Source organism: Mus caroli, unplaced genomic scaffold, assembly GCF_978045245.1.
Source record: "Mus caroli unplaced genomic scaffold, Mus_caroli_1 scaffold_8, whole genome shotgun sequence".
Taxonomy (NCBI): Eukaryota; Metazoa; Chordata; class Mammalia; order Rodentia; family Muridae; genus Mus; species Mus caroli.
Window position 1 is genome coordinate 126,221,537 of NW_028227263.1, and position 15,223 is coordinate 126,236,759.

At 42.9% G+C, this 15,223-nt stretch overlaps 1 protein-coding gene across 1 annotated transcript; it reads left to right on the top strand.

The window, feature by feature from the left end:
* Window positions 1-3,904: 3,904 nt before the first annotated feature.
* Window positions 3,905-11,458, top strand: LOC110297193 (pregnancy-specific glycoprotein 22-like). The gene is made up of 5 exons (XM_021165934.1): window positions 3,905-3,968; window positions 5,051-5,407; window positions 8,185-8,547; window positions 9,808-10,167; window positions 11,184-11,458. Exons 1-5 carry the CDS (start codon window positions 3,905-3,907, stop codon window positions 11,456-11,458), a joined length of 1,419 nt encoding a protein of 472 aa, XP_021021593.1.
* The last annotated feature ends 3,765 nt before the right edge of the window (window positions 11,459-15,223 follow it).

The window sequence follows — 15,223 nt, forward strand, 5'->3', positions numbered from 1 at the left end:
CTGTGCCATTATATTTTGGAAGTATGTGACCTATTTTTTGATTTTGATATTATAGTGAATGACAGCATAAAGACTGCATAACTATCAGAAGACACTTTGAACTTTGGACTTCTAAACAGTCTTCAATCTGTGATAGACTATGGAGACTTTAAAGTTCCACTAGATGCATTTAGTATTATGTTATGGCTATAAGCCTATGGAGTCTAGGGAGTGGAATGTGGTGGTTTAAATAGGTATGGATCCCAGAGAATCTTGTGTTTGAATGCTTAGTCCATAGGTACTAGCACTATTAGAAGGTATGGACTTAAGTGGAGTAGGTGTGACCTTGTTGGAAGAAGTGTGTCACTATCAAGGCATGGCTTGAGGTCTTCTATGCTCAAGCTATGCCCAGTGTGGCACACAGTCTCCTGCTGCCTGCGGATCAATATGTAGAACTCTTAGCTCCTGCACCATCTTGTCTAGATGGATGTTGCCATGCTTCCTGCCATGATAAAAATTGATCCAAATTCTGAAGATACAAACCAGCACCAATTAACTGTTTTCCTTTATAAGAGTTGTCCTGGCCATGGTGTTTCTTCACAACAATAAAACCCTAACTAAGACAGTAGCATCAATAGGATTTATAGATATGTCTTTATTTCTGAAGACACCATACAATTATAGGACTCAATCCTTGGAAGAATCTGGCTAGATATGACTTAGAAACCTCCTCAGTGAGAACTAGACCATATATCATTTGGAGGTTCTATGCAAGTTGACAACAGAGGAAAACAATAAATAGTCCTACCCAGTTCTGATGCCAACAAACCACAGTAAAGACCAGTATGGCAAGACATCCCAACAAGTGAAAGAATGGCATTTAATCATTGGAGGTAACCAACAGCTGTTTAATTTAGCAGATCTCAACTTTACTAATGTGAACCTTTAATACAGTTCCTCATGCTGTGGGGACCCCATCTAAAAACTAACTTTTTACTATTTGATAATTTTATTGTTTCCTACTGTTAAGAATCAGGATGTAAATATTTGATATTTAGGATAGGCTTAGTAGACCCCTGTGAAAGGGTTGTTTGAGCTGGGCAGTGGTGGCATGTGCCTTTAATCCCAGAACTTGGCAGAGGCAGAGGCAGGTGGATTTCTGAGTTTGAGGCCACCCTTATCTACAGAGTGAATTCCAGGACAGCCAGAGCTATACAGAGAAAATTTGTCTCAAAAAAGAAAAAAAATGTTGTTTGACCCCAAGTGACTTTGACCCACAGATTGAAAACTGCTAGTCTCGTTGAACAATAAGGCATGCTCCATAGGAAGAAAATCTTGCCTGGTGCTTAGGTGAAAACTCTGCTGTTTTGGAAGACTTTCCACATGGACAAAAGCTTTTTCCATCCTACTAATCTGAAGTGATGAGATGTTGTCCTTTGTGACCTCTGGGTACTAGGCTAAGTACCCACACTGGGCTACAATATTTCTACTTACTGTCAGTACTTTGTGGTTTGAATAGTTATTGCAGGACACATCCAGTATAAAGAAACAGCAACATCAGAATCTTTTGTCTGATTTAACTGGTTGACAAGTGGATGTGTTCAGGTAACCCAGTCAACAGATCAGAATAAGCCAAGATTATGTAGATCACACCATAAATATAGTCAAAGATACTGGGATGCAGGCATGATCTGACTGAGGGAACTGTGGAATCTAATGAGAGACAACCAACAGGCACTCCTGGATCCAAACCATTGTCCCAGACTCGTGGTGACCGGAGAGAGTGTGGGCACTGTTGGAATCTGACCTGTTAGAGCTAACAGAGCAGAACAGTTTATTAGATGTATTAATCTCTTAGCTAATAAAATTGCTCAGTGCACTGCACAGTCACATGGGCATTTCTGTCTGAGTCTCAGCATGGAAAGCACAGATGTATAAGTGCCCAGGCCATCAACCAACGTTACTAGTAGACTTATGAGAATTCATATTATTGTCAAGGTCCCGAAGGGAAGGACAGAGGGCCTATGTCCTCCTGATGACTCATTTCCTCAGGGATTAAGTCCAGTTAATTCTCACCTGCAGGCAAACAGTAACATATATTGCTGATCTGGACAGCTGTCCTGTCCCAGTGTCATATCCTTGATCATACTTAAAACTATCTTAGACACTGCAACATTCATTCCCCTAGTGTGCTATAACTTGGAAACTGAGACATAGGAAACATAGTGGCCACATCAGGCTCACACAGGGCACATGTGACAGTTGTGAAGCACTAGCTATTTGTCTCCAGACAGATACTCATTGTCTCCTGAGGCCTTCTCAGGTGTCTGTGAGGCAGGGAGGAGCTGATGTTTATCTTGGTCATCAGCAGCTTGAGGGAATAACTTCTGCAGGAAGTGAAAAAAAAAAAGACAATGAGATTTGACTCTAAAACTAAGCCATCTGCCTCTGGGGAATTTCTGTACAACTCCTGAACTCCATAATCCATATACTGGACAGGAAGTCATGTGTTTTCTGGTGTGCTGCTGTCACTCCTCATGGAACACAATGGACATGGCTTTTTATCTTCACCATCCCCTCAGTTTATTTTACATCTACCAGAGGGCTTGCTCTCTCTGCTCAGGGAGTCACTGAATTCAAACAACTCTAGCATCTGTCTCTCATCTTACCATGTTATACTTTATAAAGAAATAATACTTGCATGGATTGGCCCCATATCATGATTCAGAGGTCCCACAGGGAGCCATTTTCTCTCTATTATGTGCAAAACACTGCTAACAAGACTAACATCACAGGTGACAATTCTATCCCCAGGAGGATGAGCACAGTATCTGTAAAGCATGAAACTGAGACTGAGAATACAGCCTACTTATGAAGGATAAATAGTCAAAACATCTCAAAAGATGACAGACTGAAGCCATGAGAAGGCAACTGGAATATCAGTTTACTCAATGTTTTGACCTAGAAAGGACCCTCTGAGAAAGAAACCTGAGTCCTATCTGATGTAACCCATTCAACCTGATCATGGGGCCTAAGCCATTGTGGTCAGCACCATTCCTAGGTTGATGGCCCTTGATTGTATAAAGAGCTAGTTAAATACAAGCCAGCTAGGGAGATAGACAGTGAATGAGCGAGCAAGCAACATGTTTGCTACCTTGATTTCCTCTAATGCTAAAACATTATTCAGATACAGAAGAGAAATGAACCCTGAACTCTCTCCTAAGTGGCTTTTGCTCATTTTTTTTTAATCACAACAAAACAAAGAAGTATACAACAGTGTATAGGGAAAAGCAGAGGACACATCTATTTGAATGAATAGTATCTGTACTCAAGAGGAGATCTATGCAGAACATTGCTGGCAAAAAAGAAGAAAGAATTTAGACACCAGAGATAGACCAGAAAGTAAATGTGCATGCCCCTACATTAGTGTCTTATCCTTTGGGTATAAAGATATATGTCCTAGTACTGTCATCTGAGAAATTTATGTCACGTTTCTGCTGGGAGTAAATAAATCCCACCTTGCCAAAGCACAGAGAACGAAGAGCAGACTGTATGCTCAGCTGGGTCTTTGTGTCCCTGTAGCTCTCTGTCTTTGGTGCTGAGCAACCCAAGGCCAGGACAGAGCAGATATCTACCCTGGAATGAGCTGTTGTTCTGTGAAGTCATGGGTATGTTACTCAACCCTGTTACTCAATGTGTTTCTTGAACGAGAAACATAAAAGGAAGTTGAGAAGGATGTGGGGCAGGACTCAGACTGAAAGAGATAGAGCAGTGCCTTGGACCCAGAACCCACAACACACAACCTTTTATATTCTGGAAGTGCTCCTGCCTGAGAGGACACTCAGCATACAAGGAGAAAGGACAACAGAGCCAAGTGCTGTGTAGCTCTTGTCCTCAGAGGCAAGACATCACAGTGAAAATAGAGATGAAGGTATCCTCTGTGCTTCACTGCCAGAGATGTGCCCCAAGGCAGAGGTTTCTGCTCACAGGTAAGGGTGCCCATTCTTGCTGTGGGGGTGGAGAGGAACTCAGATGTATGCTGGAGTCTCCTAAGAAGGACAGAAGCCCAAAATGAGACTCAAGGATGTTGTTTGCCTTCATGACACAAAAGGTACAGTGAGAGACAGAGGCTCAGCAGGGAGAAGCTCTCAGCTGACAGGAGGTGCTGAAAATAGAAGAAAAGCCTCAAATGTTTCATATTCAGAGTCAATTACATTGGCTTTCTGAAGACTACTGTTCCCAATCATGACAGGGTTACTCTCCAAATAGACATCAAACAGGGGTGGGTCAGCGAGAAGGCTCAGTGTGTGGAGACATGCAAAGAAAATTCAATCTTCAGCTCCCACATGGGAGATGGAAAGATCAAACTTCTGCTGGCTCTTTACCCTCATCACAGATATTGTGGCATGCAGAGGCACGTGCTGACACTGGAGACATGTACCTCCACACAAATTTCCAATAAACACCTTCACACAGGCACACTAAGACACCTCCCTTCAAAAATAAACATATATACTACATGAGAAAATGAAAAAGTATTTAAATTTCACTTGAGTATAATTACTGTCATTAGCTCCAAATCTGGGAACTATGTAGAAAACCCAGGGAGACACACATAGTTCCGTTCTTGCTTCCATCCTGCCTTCCCCTTTTTTTACTTTATCCACTGGTATTTGAGTCTCTTCCATAAACTGAGGTATCCAAAAAGGGTAGAAGAATCCTTGTCCTTAAAAAACCCTGGTTTTTGTAGAACAAATGTTAGAATATCTGGAAGATGATGTAAGGGTTTGACTTTTGCAGAAAAGGAACAGAGAGCAAAATTCAGAAAGTAAGGATCCCCTAGGAGAGAAAGTCAGAGAAGCATCCTCCCACAAAATATGTTAATACTAAGTGGGGAGAGAAATGAGCAGAGAATTCCATAGAGTTGAAAACACAGTGTAAGACTGTGACATATTGGAACTCATGTTACTCACCTCCACTAAGAAAGGTTGTTACACCCATCCGCAACATCTAAGCTAGGTGATGATCACACCTGCTCAATACTAATGGTTTCTCTTTCTTTCCCATTTAGCCTTCCTTTTAACCTACTGGCACCTGTCTACCTCTTCCCAAGTCAGCATTGAATTAGTGCCACCTCAAGTGGTTGAAGGAGAAGATGTCCTATTCCTTGTCCACAAACTGCCAGAAAATATTATGTCCTTATGCTGGTTCAAAGGGAGGACATTTATAAATTGTGGAATTTTAATGTATGCAAAAAACACAAGAGTAAGTGTGATGGGGCCCATGTACAGTTCTAGAGAGACCTTGTACGGAAATGGGTCCCTGTTGATCCACAATGTCTCCCAGAAAGACATAGGATTCTACACCCTACGAGCCTTAAATAGCCATGGAGATACTGTGTCAACATCCACATTCCTCCACGTAAACCGTAAGTGATTCTCTGTGAATTCTGAATATTGGGTGGTCGTCGTTCCACTAAACATACACAGAAGTGTCCAGCCTGGCCTATGCCTACCTCTACTCTACATTGTACCCCATATTAGTGTTTGAGCATTTAGTTCAGGACACAACAGCAATAGATCAGAATCTTTCATTTGACTTGAGCTTGAAGAAAAACGGATACATGCTGGATAACTCAGCCAAAAATATCAGTTGCTGTCTAGACTGTTGTGTTCTTAAGAAGACTATGTCCTTGAGAAAGACCTTGAGGGAATCAGAGTTGGGCATGATTGAGGAAAAGTGGGATCCTCACAGTGAGTTGAGGACCAGTAAGACCGATCTCAAGACTACTGTCACAGACGCAACTTCTAATGGCTCTGAGAAGCATTTCACAAAGGTTGAGTTGTGATTTCCTGTGAGTAGAGAACCGTTGTTTTAAGTAGTCAGTGTCTTCTGATTTGACTTTCACAAGGCTTGTGCACTGCCATGAGAGCCACCATTAGGCTAGTACAACTGGACATCTCTTGTGACTCAACAGGGAGAGCAGAGCTGGATAGGTATCATTAACTAACTGTCCTGATAGGCTTATGGGACTTGAAGGAAAGTCCGGGTCTCTAAAAAGAGGGACAGAATACACAGGTACTTCTGAGAAGTGTTTGTCCTCAGGGATCCAACTCAGAGAATTCTCTCCTTCAGGCTAATGGAACAAACTTCTGTTTATGGGGACGGTTCCCCAAAAATGAGGTGCAGTTTCCTCAGTTATCACCAGAGGACAGCATAATGACACACAGTCAACACTCAAAAAAGTATTTTTCGTGAACCAGAAATTTACCTAGTAGCTGAGTTCCATCCATATTTCTATCAACATGGAGTTCTCAGGCCTACTGTCTGTTTAATTTATCTGCTATACTAACAAAGGATCAAACTCAAATTGGGTAGGGTGGGTGTGAGGAGGATACAGCATTGCCCTTTGATGTGTTTCCCAATTAAAATATATGATAACCAAGGAGAATCCATTGAACAGAGGTCCAACGCATCTCAGAAAGAACAGGGATCTCATGGGCAGTTCTACTACACAGTTCAGCAAGTAGAGGGATTGGAGGCATTCTCTTGATATCTTGCACAGGATAAAAAAAAAACCTCAACCTTTTTCCAAGAGTCAGGTGACCTCCACCTGAAGAACATCCAAAGCCTTTGTCCTGGGACATAACCCTGACTAGTGACTCCAGTGAGAATAGATGTGTCCTCTTACCCACACTTATTCAGGTGGTCCTTTTGGCTTACGGACATCCCTGTCAACTTCCATCTTTCAAACACATTGAGAACACAAAACAGACTGAGTGCATAGCTGAGTTGCTGTGTTACAGAGTTGTACAGAATTCCCCTTATTGGTGCTAACTGACTAGGGCCAGGACATAGCAGAGATAAACCTTAGGGTCATCAATTACCTCAAGTCACAGGGAAGGTCGTCAGTCTTGGTGCTCACTCTGTGTTCTAGATAACTGAAAAAAAAAAAAAAAGGAGGGGAGATCGACAGATCAGTGTTTTTATAGAGCAACACCCTCAGATCATGTGACTCTCAGAGATGATCCTACCACAGAAGAGGCTCAGCTCAAAGAGTGGAAGCACAAGAGAACTGGGGAGTGGTGCTGGAGCAGACATGCCACAGAAGGACAGAACAAGCCACAGAGTCGGTGGAGGGGGCACCCTTTTATGCTGTGCAAAGGGTGAACAACTGTCAGGGGCTCATGCTCACAGGTGAAAAAACCACACTTTATATAGTATGAGAGGAGAACACTCATCTACTCTCTGGAGTCTCCTAAGAGACCTGTGGACCTTAGTGGAGTCTCAGGGTTTAGAGGGAAGAAGAAGACACAGAGGGTAGAGGCTCAGAAGCTGCAGGACGGTCTTGATGAATGAGAAGAAGTAAGTTGATGGAAAGATTGTTTTCACCCAAAGTTAATCAGCATGACCACAGTATTCTGAAGACTGATGTTCTCAGCTCTGACATCCCAAATAAAAAACCAAGGTGATGTTGATCAGTGACATGATTGAATAAATATATGCATTATCTTCATATTCGATAAGCTGAGATCGATGAACATAAGTCTCTGAACTCCACATAAGTAGTATATTCTGCACCCACCTACTGACACTGAACTAGTCCTTATATATGTTCAAAGTTAACACAAAAATATAATGTGTAGGTAAGTGTAAAAAACTCAAAGCAAGTGGAATGATCCATTACTGTGTCCCCAAACCTAGGATTTCCTTAGGAAAATCCATTGGCATACCAAGTCTTGGAACATCATTCATTTATTCATTCTCCACATATGTCTGAGTGTTCTTCTAAATAGCATTTTTTCAGTATAAAAAAATCATGGTGCATATTATGCCCAGTCCCAGTAGACAGAAAGACAGATCAGTAAAGAATGTAAAGGTGACATCAGGTGTTGACTGCAACTACAAGACAAACACAACAACAACAACCAGCAACAACAAGCCAGAAAGTCAAGATTCATGGTCTGTAGGGGAAGAGACTAGGAGGCATAACCCAAAAACCAAACAGCTTTGAATGGTGAGCCAGGGCCATGTTGACACCTGAAGAGAGAGCAACAAACAATGAAAGATAAAAGTGCAGGCACACAAAGTTGGATAGGAAGAGAGACACCTAGGATGAGTAATGGACACACCTGCTCAGGACAGTGTCTCATTATACCAAAATACAAAGGTAGCAATTAATCAAATCTGTCTCTTCACTTCTAGTCTTCCTTTGGAACTGTGGGCGCCTTGTTGCCTCTGCTCAACCCAGTATTGAAACATTGCCACCTATTGTTCCTGATGGGAAAGATGTTTTTGTACAGGTTCGCAATCTCCCAGAGAATATTCTAGGCTTTGCGTGGTTCAGAGGAATGACCCAAGTCAGGAAACAGCTGATTGCCCGATACATAATAGATGAAAAAGCAAGTTTTTCATTTGGGCCTGCATACAGCGGTAGAGAGAGACTGTATACTGATGGATCCCTGCTGATCAAAAATGTCACTCAGAAGGATGCTGGATTGTACACCCTCGGGATTCTGGGTACAGATATGAAGAGTGAAGAAGGACATGTAGAAATCCAGGTGGAGAGTAAGTGATTTCCTATAATGATTTCCTGTAATAATTCAGTATTAGGTGGGGCTTAGATTACAGGACTGTCATGCTTAGCCTACACCTCACTCCTCTCTATATCATGTCCCCATGTGAAGGTTTGAGTACTTAGTGCCAGAAAAACATGGAGAGACAAATGGCCAGAGATCACACTCCATCTTCTGACTCCACCTGCATCAAGAGACAACTTGATGCTAACTCAGCCTAAGATGTTAGGTTCTGCCCAATCTCCTGGAGCTCTAAACCAGGGAATGCAAACACTGTCATCTTTCAAAGGTTGGATTAAAGCAACCCAAGGGAACATATTTCCAGTCCTCCATTCTTCTTCTCAAAGATGATAGAGAACAATGGTTTTTGATTGGTTGGTTGGTTGGTGGGTTGGTTGGTTGGTTGGTTGGTTTGGTTCGTTTTTTTATTGTTTGTTTGATTGATTGTTGCTGTCCATTTCATATCGAGATATTGATTACCTCCAAATTAAGATTATCATAAATACAATCCAGTAACTGGTGCAGAGACCATGGAAGAGTACTGTTTATCTGCTTGCTGATCATGGCTTGTTCAACCTGCTCCCTTATATCACCTAGGGTCCCTACCCCATGGATGGAACTGTTTGTAGTGATACAGACCCTCCCATATCATTCTACAATTTAAAAATTATATTACTGACTTTCCCATGGGCCAATGCATTGGTAGTGTTTTCAACTGAAGCCTTGTCTTTCAAAAGGACTCTACATAGGGTGTCAACTTGATATAAACCATTCAACGTAATACTACATCCTCTTCCAAGATCTTAGGATACCCTGAATATCAGATTGCTCCTGTCCCTTGCACAACTCCACTCCTGTGGGCTGCCAGGAAGAGCAGCAAGAACACCTAAAAAGTGAAATCAGGAATTAACTAGAGACACAAGAGAAACTAAGAAAATGAAACAAACAAATGGAAAGGGAAAATCCAGGACCTGTAGCCATCAGAAGAGGCATCACGCCAAACCCTAGCATGTATAAGTCTTTGTAGTGCCTGACTGAGCAGCAAGGAAGAATCCATGTACACATCCAAGGATCACCTCCATGAAGAGGGAACAATTTTCAGGGGCTCTGAGGGAATGTAGGAAATTGTGTTGCTCACCTTGTTTAAGTGGGATAGATACACCTTCACCTGCCTCTTTAAGCTAAGTTAATGATCCATCTGCTCAGGATGGAGTTCACTAGATTTATGTGATGGCTTTTTTCTCCCTTCCAGGTCTGGTTTTGAAGTGCTGTAACTCTCTGACTCCTGCCAAATTCATTGTTGAGTCTGTGCCGAGGTATGCTGTTGAAGGGGGAAGTATTCTTCTTGTCGTTCATAATCTGCCAGAAGGGCTGAGATCCTTCTCCTGGTACTACTCAATATATACGGTCCCAGCCTTTAAAATTGTAGACTACCATGTAATCAGGAATATCACCACCTGGAGTGATGCATACAGAGGAAGAGGGATGGTGTATGCCAGTGGATCTCTACTGCTCCAGGATGTCACTGAGGAAGATGCAAGGATGTACACACTAGAAATTTTAAATATAAATAACAAGGTTGAAAGAGGACACGTGCAGTTTTATGTAAACAGTAAGTGACTCTAAATGCCCTCTGCCTTCTGGGTATGAATTATCCTACTTCATATGCTGGACTGTCAGGGTTGGATTATGCCTGTTCTCCCTCCTGCTGCATTGTCTCCATACTGGGGTTTAGGCACTTAGAGCAGGACACATGCTGGGTAGACTAACTTCAGTCAATCAGAATCCCTTACCAGTCTCTACATCCACAGAGAAGAACATGTGTGGGATAACTCATCATGAGGGAATCAGCCTCAGTGCAGACTCTTGGGGCTCTCACCATGCACATGGGCCCAATACAGACCTTGGAGGAGTCAGCCAGGCACTGGATGAGGGAGCTTTGGGGTCTTCACAGAGAGCACTAGGAGGCCCCCTGCTCCAAAATTTTGCCTCTGGCTGGACTCTAGGTAACACTGGGGAGCTTTTTTGTCAATGATTGGTTTTGACAGGAAATAAGATTTTACTGACTGTCCAAGTTCCATAGGGTGTGGGACCAGTTGTGACTCCTATGACAGTTGCAGTTTTGTAGATCACCTGTATATTCCTTCTCCTGAGTCTCGGTGGACAGGTGCCAGGACATAAGTCAACTGTTCTGATGGACTTAAGAGACTTACAGGAATTTCAGGTCCCCCAATGGAGGGAGATAGGTTACAGTTCTTCAGGGAGCTCCTTGTCCTCATGGGTCTAGCATGAAGAATTTTCGTCCTCCATTAAATAGTAATATATACTGCCAATTTGAGCAGCTCCTCTATCCCAAGATCAGCCCATTACTCGTAAGTAATCTTAGCTCCAGGCACAGTATTGATCATTTATCATGTGCTATGTTATATGGAAACTGAGACATAGAAAACACAATGGGTGAATTAGGGGCACACAAGCCATGGGCGTCTGATAAAAAGCACAAGATATGGTCTATGGTCACAGCTCTAACTCTCCCCCTTGGAAACTTTTTAAAGTATTCAGTAAAGTGGTGCTGGTGGAGCTCTCTGACTGATTATTGTCATTTGATACCCTTCTGTTTTTTCACAGAGATGGTGACAGAGCCCTTCATTCGAATAACCAACACCACAGTCAATGCACGCAGATCTGTGACATTCTCCTGTGTTTCACCTGACATTGGACTCTCCTTCCGTTGGTTCTTTAATAACCACAATCTGCAGCCTACAGATAGGATAAAGCTGTCTCCATCAAAGTGTGGAGTCAGAATAGATGATGTCAGAATTGAGGATGCTGGAGAGTACGAGTGTTTGGTCATGAACCGAGCTGGTATAGGAGTGGGCAGTCATCCAGTCAGGTGGCCTTGATGAATGAGCACCCCCTCCTCTCATCCTACAACAAAATGGCAGCATTTCTTTATTGATGTGATAAAACATGGAAGAAACTTATGTGGTGAAAATGACCAGTTAATATTCGGGTACAGCCTGTATGGTGAGATACAGGGATACACGTGTGTATAAGAATGAGGCAGGATTTAAAGTTAGACTGTCTCCAAAGGAAAACAAAGACATCAATATAGTAAACAGAAACACAAAGACATCAACAGCACAGGCTGTGTATCAAATATATAGCCAATCCTCAGAATCCATGGAAACAAATTTCAGGAGCACCTGAACTTTTGGGTACTTTGTATCTGCTTTGAAAATCATAGAGTGCTTGAATAGAGATACATGCATCCTTTATATGCTACCTTGACTTCCTGATTGGGCCTCAGTGGGAGAGAATATGCCTAATCCTATTGGGAATAGATCCCCCAGGATGGAGTAGTACCAAGGGGGGATGCTCCCCTTCTCTCAGGAGAAGGGTGGGGCAATTGGGGGACAGTTTGTAAGGGTAGCACTGGGAGGAGCAGAGGACTGTAATTGGGATGTTAAGTGAAATTTTTAAAAGAAAAAAAAAGACTTCTACTGATCACAAACAGGCTTGTGTTCAATATGGGCCAATTGTCCCTTTTCCCTTGTCTCTCCTTTATCTATTTCTTCAGATGGTTTCATTCATTCTGGCTGAAGGATCTTAGCAAGGGTTTGTCTTACTGGGGTGAATATTTACTCTGGAAGACTATTTACTCAAAAAGATGTCAACATGAAGATATTAGATATCAACAAAATAATTTGCCCATGAGTTGTGAAATGTTAGTATTTCCTTATTAATCAGTACTGATGCTGGTCCAATCCAATCGCACGGGACCTGAGATAGAATTAGGAAAGCTGGAAACCCAGCCTGACCACAGTCACAAGTCCCTTACGGTCTGCACCAGCACTGAGTCACCTTGGGTGGGGAGTCAGCGGACACCCCAAAGGTCACCTAGAGGACTCTCCACTCGATCTTCAGATGACCGGTGAGTGGAACACAACTTCTGTTCCAATCCAATTGCATGGGACCTGAGACAGCATTAGAGAACCAGGAAACCCGGCCTGATCAGGGTCACAAGTCCCTTCCAGTCGGCGCCAGCACTGGGTCACCTGGGCACAGAGTTGGCGGACACCCCCAAGGTCCCTAGAGGACAGCTTCTGAGACAGACACTGTTTCGGGCTCTGGACATCCTGACACCTTCCCTGCCAGAGGAGAGGTGTCCACACTGCCCAGAAAGGCTTTGCAGGAGCACCTGGGGGAGCCATCTTGGTTCTCGGGTCACTCCAAGACTAATCTGTGCAGGTGAGAGTGTGGACTACAGAAGCTAACAACTTCTGTGACAGGCTGAAGCAACACAGCTTCTGGGACAGGTCCTGTTTCGGGCCTTCATCCTGTGCCAGGAGGAAGGTCCGAATGCCAGATATCTGTGCACCTTACCTGTAAGAGGAGAGCTTGCCTGCAGAGAGTGCTCTGACCACTGAAACTCAGAGGAGAGAGCTGGTCTCCAAGGTCTGCAGATAGAGGCTAACAGAATCACAAGAGGAACAGTCTCTAACCAGAGACAACTATAACAATTGACTCCAGATTACCAGATGGCAAAAGGCAAATGTAAGAATCTTACAAACAGAAACAAAGACAACTCACCATCATCAGAATGCAGGACTCCCAACATGCCCAGTCCTGGGCAACCAACACACCCAAAAATCTAGACCCAGATTTAAAAGCATATCTCATGATGATGGTAGAGGACATCAAAAAGGACTTTAGTAACGCACTTAAAGAAATACAGGGAAACACTGCTAAAGAGTTAAAAATCCTTAAAGAAAAACAGGAAAACACAAACAGGTAGAAGTCCTTAAAGAAAAACGGGAGCATGTGTCCTTTTTACCGGTTGGGACATCTTCTGGATATATGCCCAGGAGAGGTATTGCTGGATCCTCCGGTAGTACTATGTCCAATTTTCTGAGGAATCGCCAGACTGATTTCCAGAGTGGTTGTACAAGCTTGCAATCCCACCAACAATGGAGGAGTGCTCCTCTTTCTCCACATCCTCGCCAGCATCTGCTGTCACCTGAATTTTTGATCTTAGCCATTCTGACTGGTGTGAGGTGGAATCTCAGGGTTGTTTTGATTTGCATTTCCCTGATGATTAAGGATGTTGAACATTTTTTCAGGTGTTTCTCTGCCATTCGGTATTCCTCAGGTGAGAATTCTTTGTTCAGTTCTGAGCCCCATTTTTTAATGGGGTTATTTGACTTTCTGGAGTCCACCTTCTTGAGTTCTTTATATATATTGGATATTAGTCCCTTATCTGATTTAGGATAGGTGAAGGTCCTTTCCCAATCTGTTGGTGGTTTTTTTGTCTTATTGATGGTGTCTTTAGCCTTGCAGAAGCTTTGTAGTTTCTTTTTTTTTTTTATTATTTTTATTACATATTTTCCTCAATTACATTTCCAATACTATCCCAAAAGTCCCCCATAGCGCCCCCCACTTCCCTACCCACCCATTCCCATTCTTTTGGCCCTGGCATTCCCCTATATTGGGGCATATAAAGTTTGCAAGTCCAATGGGCCTCTCTTTCCATTGATGGCCGACTAGGCCATCTTTCGATACATATGCAGCTAGAGACAAGAGCTCCAGGGTTCTGGTTAGTACATCATGTTGTTCCAACAATAGGGTTGCAGATCCCTTTAGCTCCTTGGGTACTTTCTCTAGCTTCTCCATTGGGAGCCCTGTGATACATCCAATAGCTGACTGTGAACATCCACTCCTGTGTTTGCTAGGCCCCGGCATCGTCTCACAAGAGACAGCTATATCTGGGTCCTTTCAGCAAAATCTTGCTAGTGTATGCAATGGTGTCAGCGTTTAGAAGCTGATTATGGGACGGATCCCTGGATACAGCAGTCTCTAAATGGTCCATCCTTTCATCACAGCTACGAACTTTGTCTCTGTAACTCCTTCCCTGGGTGTTTTGTTCCCAATTCTAAGAAGGTGCACAATGTCCACACTTTGGTCTTCATTCTTCTTGAGTTTCATGCGTTTATCAAATTGTATCTTATATCTTGGGTATCCTAAGTTTTGGGCTAATATCCACTTATCAATGAATACATATTGTGTGAGATCTTTTGTGATTGTGTTACTTCACTCAAGATGATGCCCTCCAGGTCCATCCATTTGGCTAGGAATTTCATAAATTCATTCTTTTTAATAGCTGAGTAGTACTCCATTGTGTAAATGTACCATAATTTCTGTATCCATTCCTCTGTTGAGGGACATCTGGGTTCTTTCCAGCTTCTGGCTATTATAAATAGGGCTGCTATGAACATAGTGGAGCATGTGTCCTTTTTACCGGTTGGGACATCTTCTGGATATATGCCCAGAAGAGGTATTGCTGGATCCTCCGGTACTACTATGTCCAATTTTCTGAGGAACCGCCAGACTGATTTCCAGAGTGGTTGTACAAGCTTGCAATCCCACCAACAATGGAGGAGTGTTCCACTTTCTCCACATCCTCGCCAGCATCTGCTGTCACCTGAATTTTTGATCTTAGCCATTCTGACTGGTGTGAGGTGGAATCTCAGGGTTGTTTTGATTTGCATTTCCCTGATGATTAAGGATGTTGAACATTTTTTCAGGTGCTTCTCTGCCATTCGGTATTCCTCAGGTGAGAATTCTTTGTTCAGTTCTGAGCCCCATTTTTTAATGGGGTTATTTGACTT

Bases quoted from the DNA above. Each gene is read 5' to 3' on its own strand.
- LOC110297193 (XM_021165934.1), top strand. From the start codon at position 3,905: ATGAAGGTATCCTCTGTGCTTCACTGCCAGAGATGTGCCCCAAGGCAG. The intron at 3,969-5,050 runs GTAAGGGTGCCC...TTTCCCATTTAG, and splicing joins GCAGAGGTTTCTGCTCACAG to CCTTCCTTTTAACCTACTGG. The intron at 10,168-11,183 runs GTAAGTGACTCT...GTTTTTTCACAG, and splicing joins CGTGCAGTTTTATGTAAACA to AGATGGTGACAGAGCCCTTC.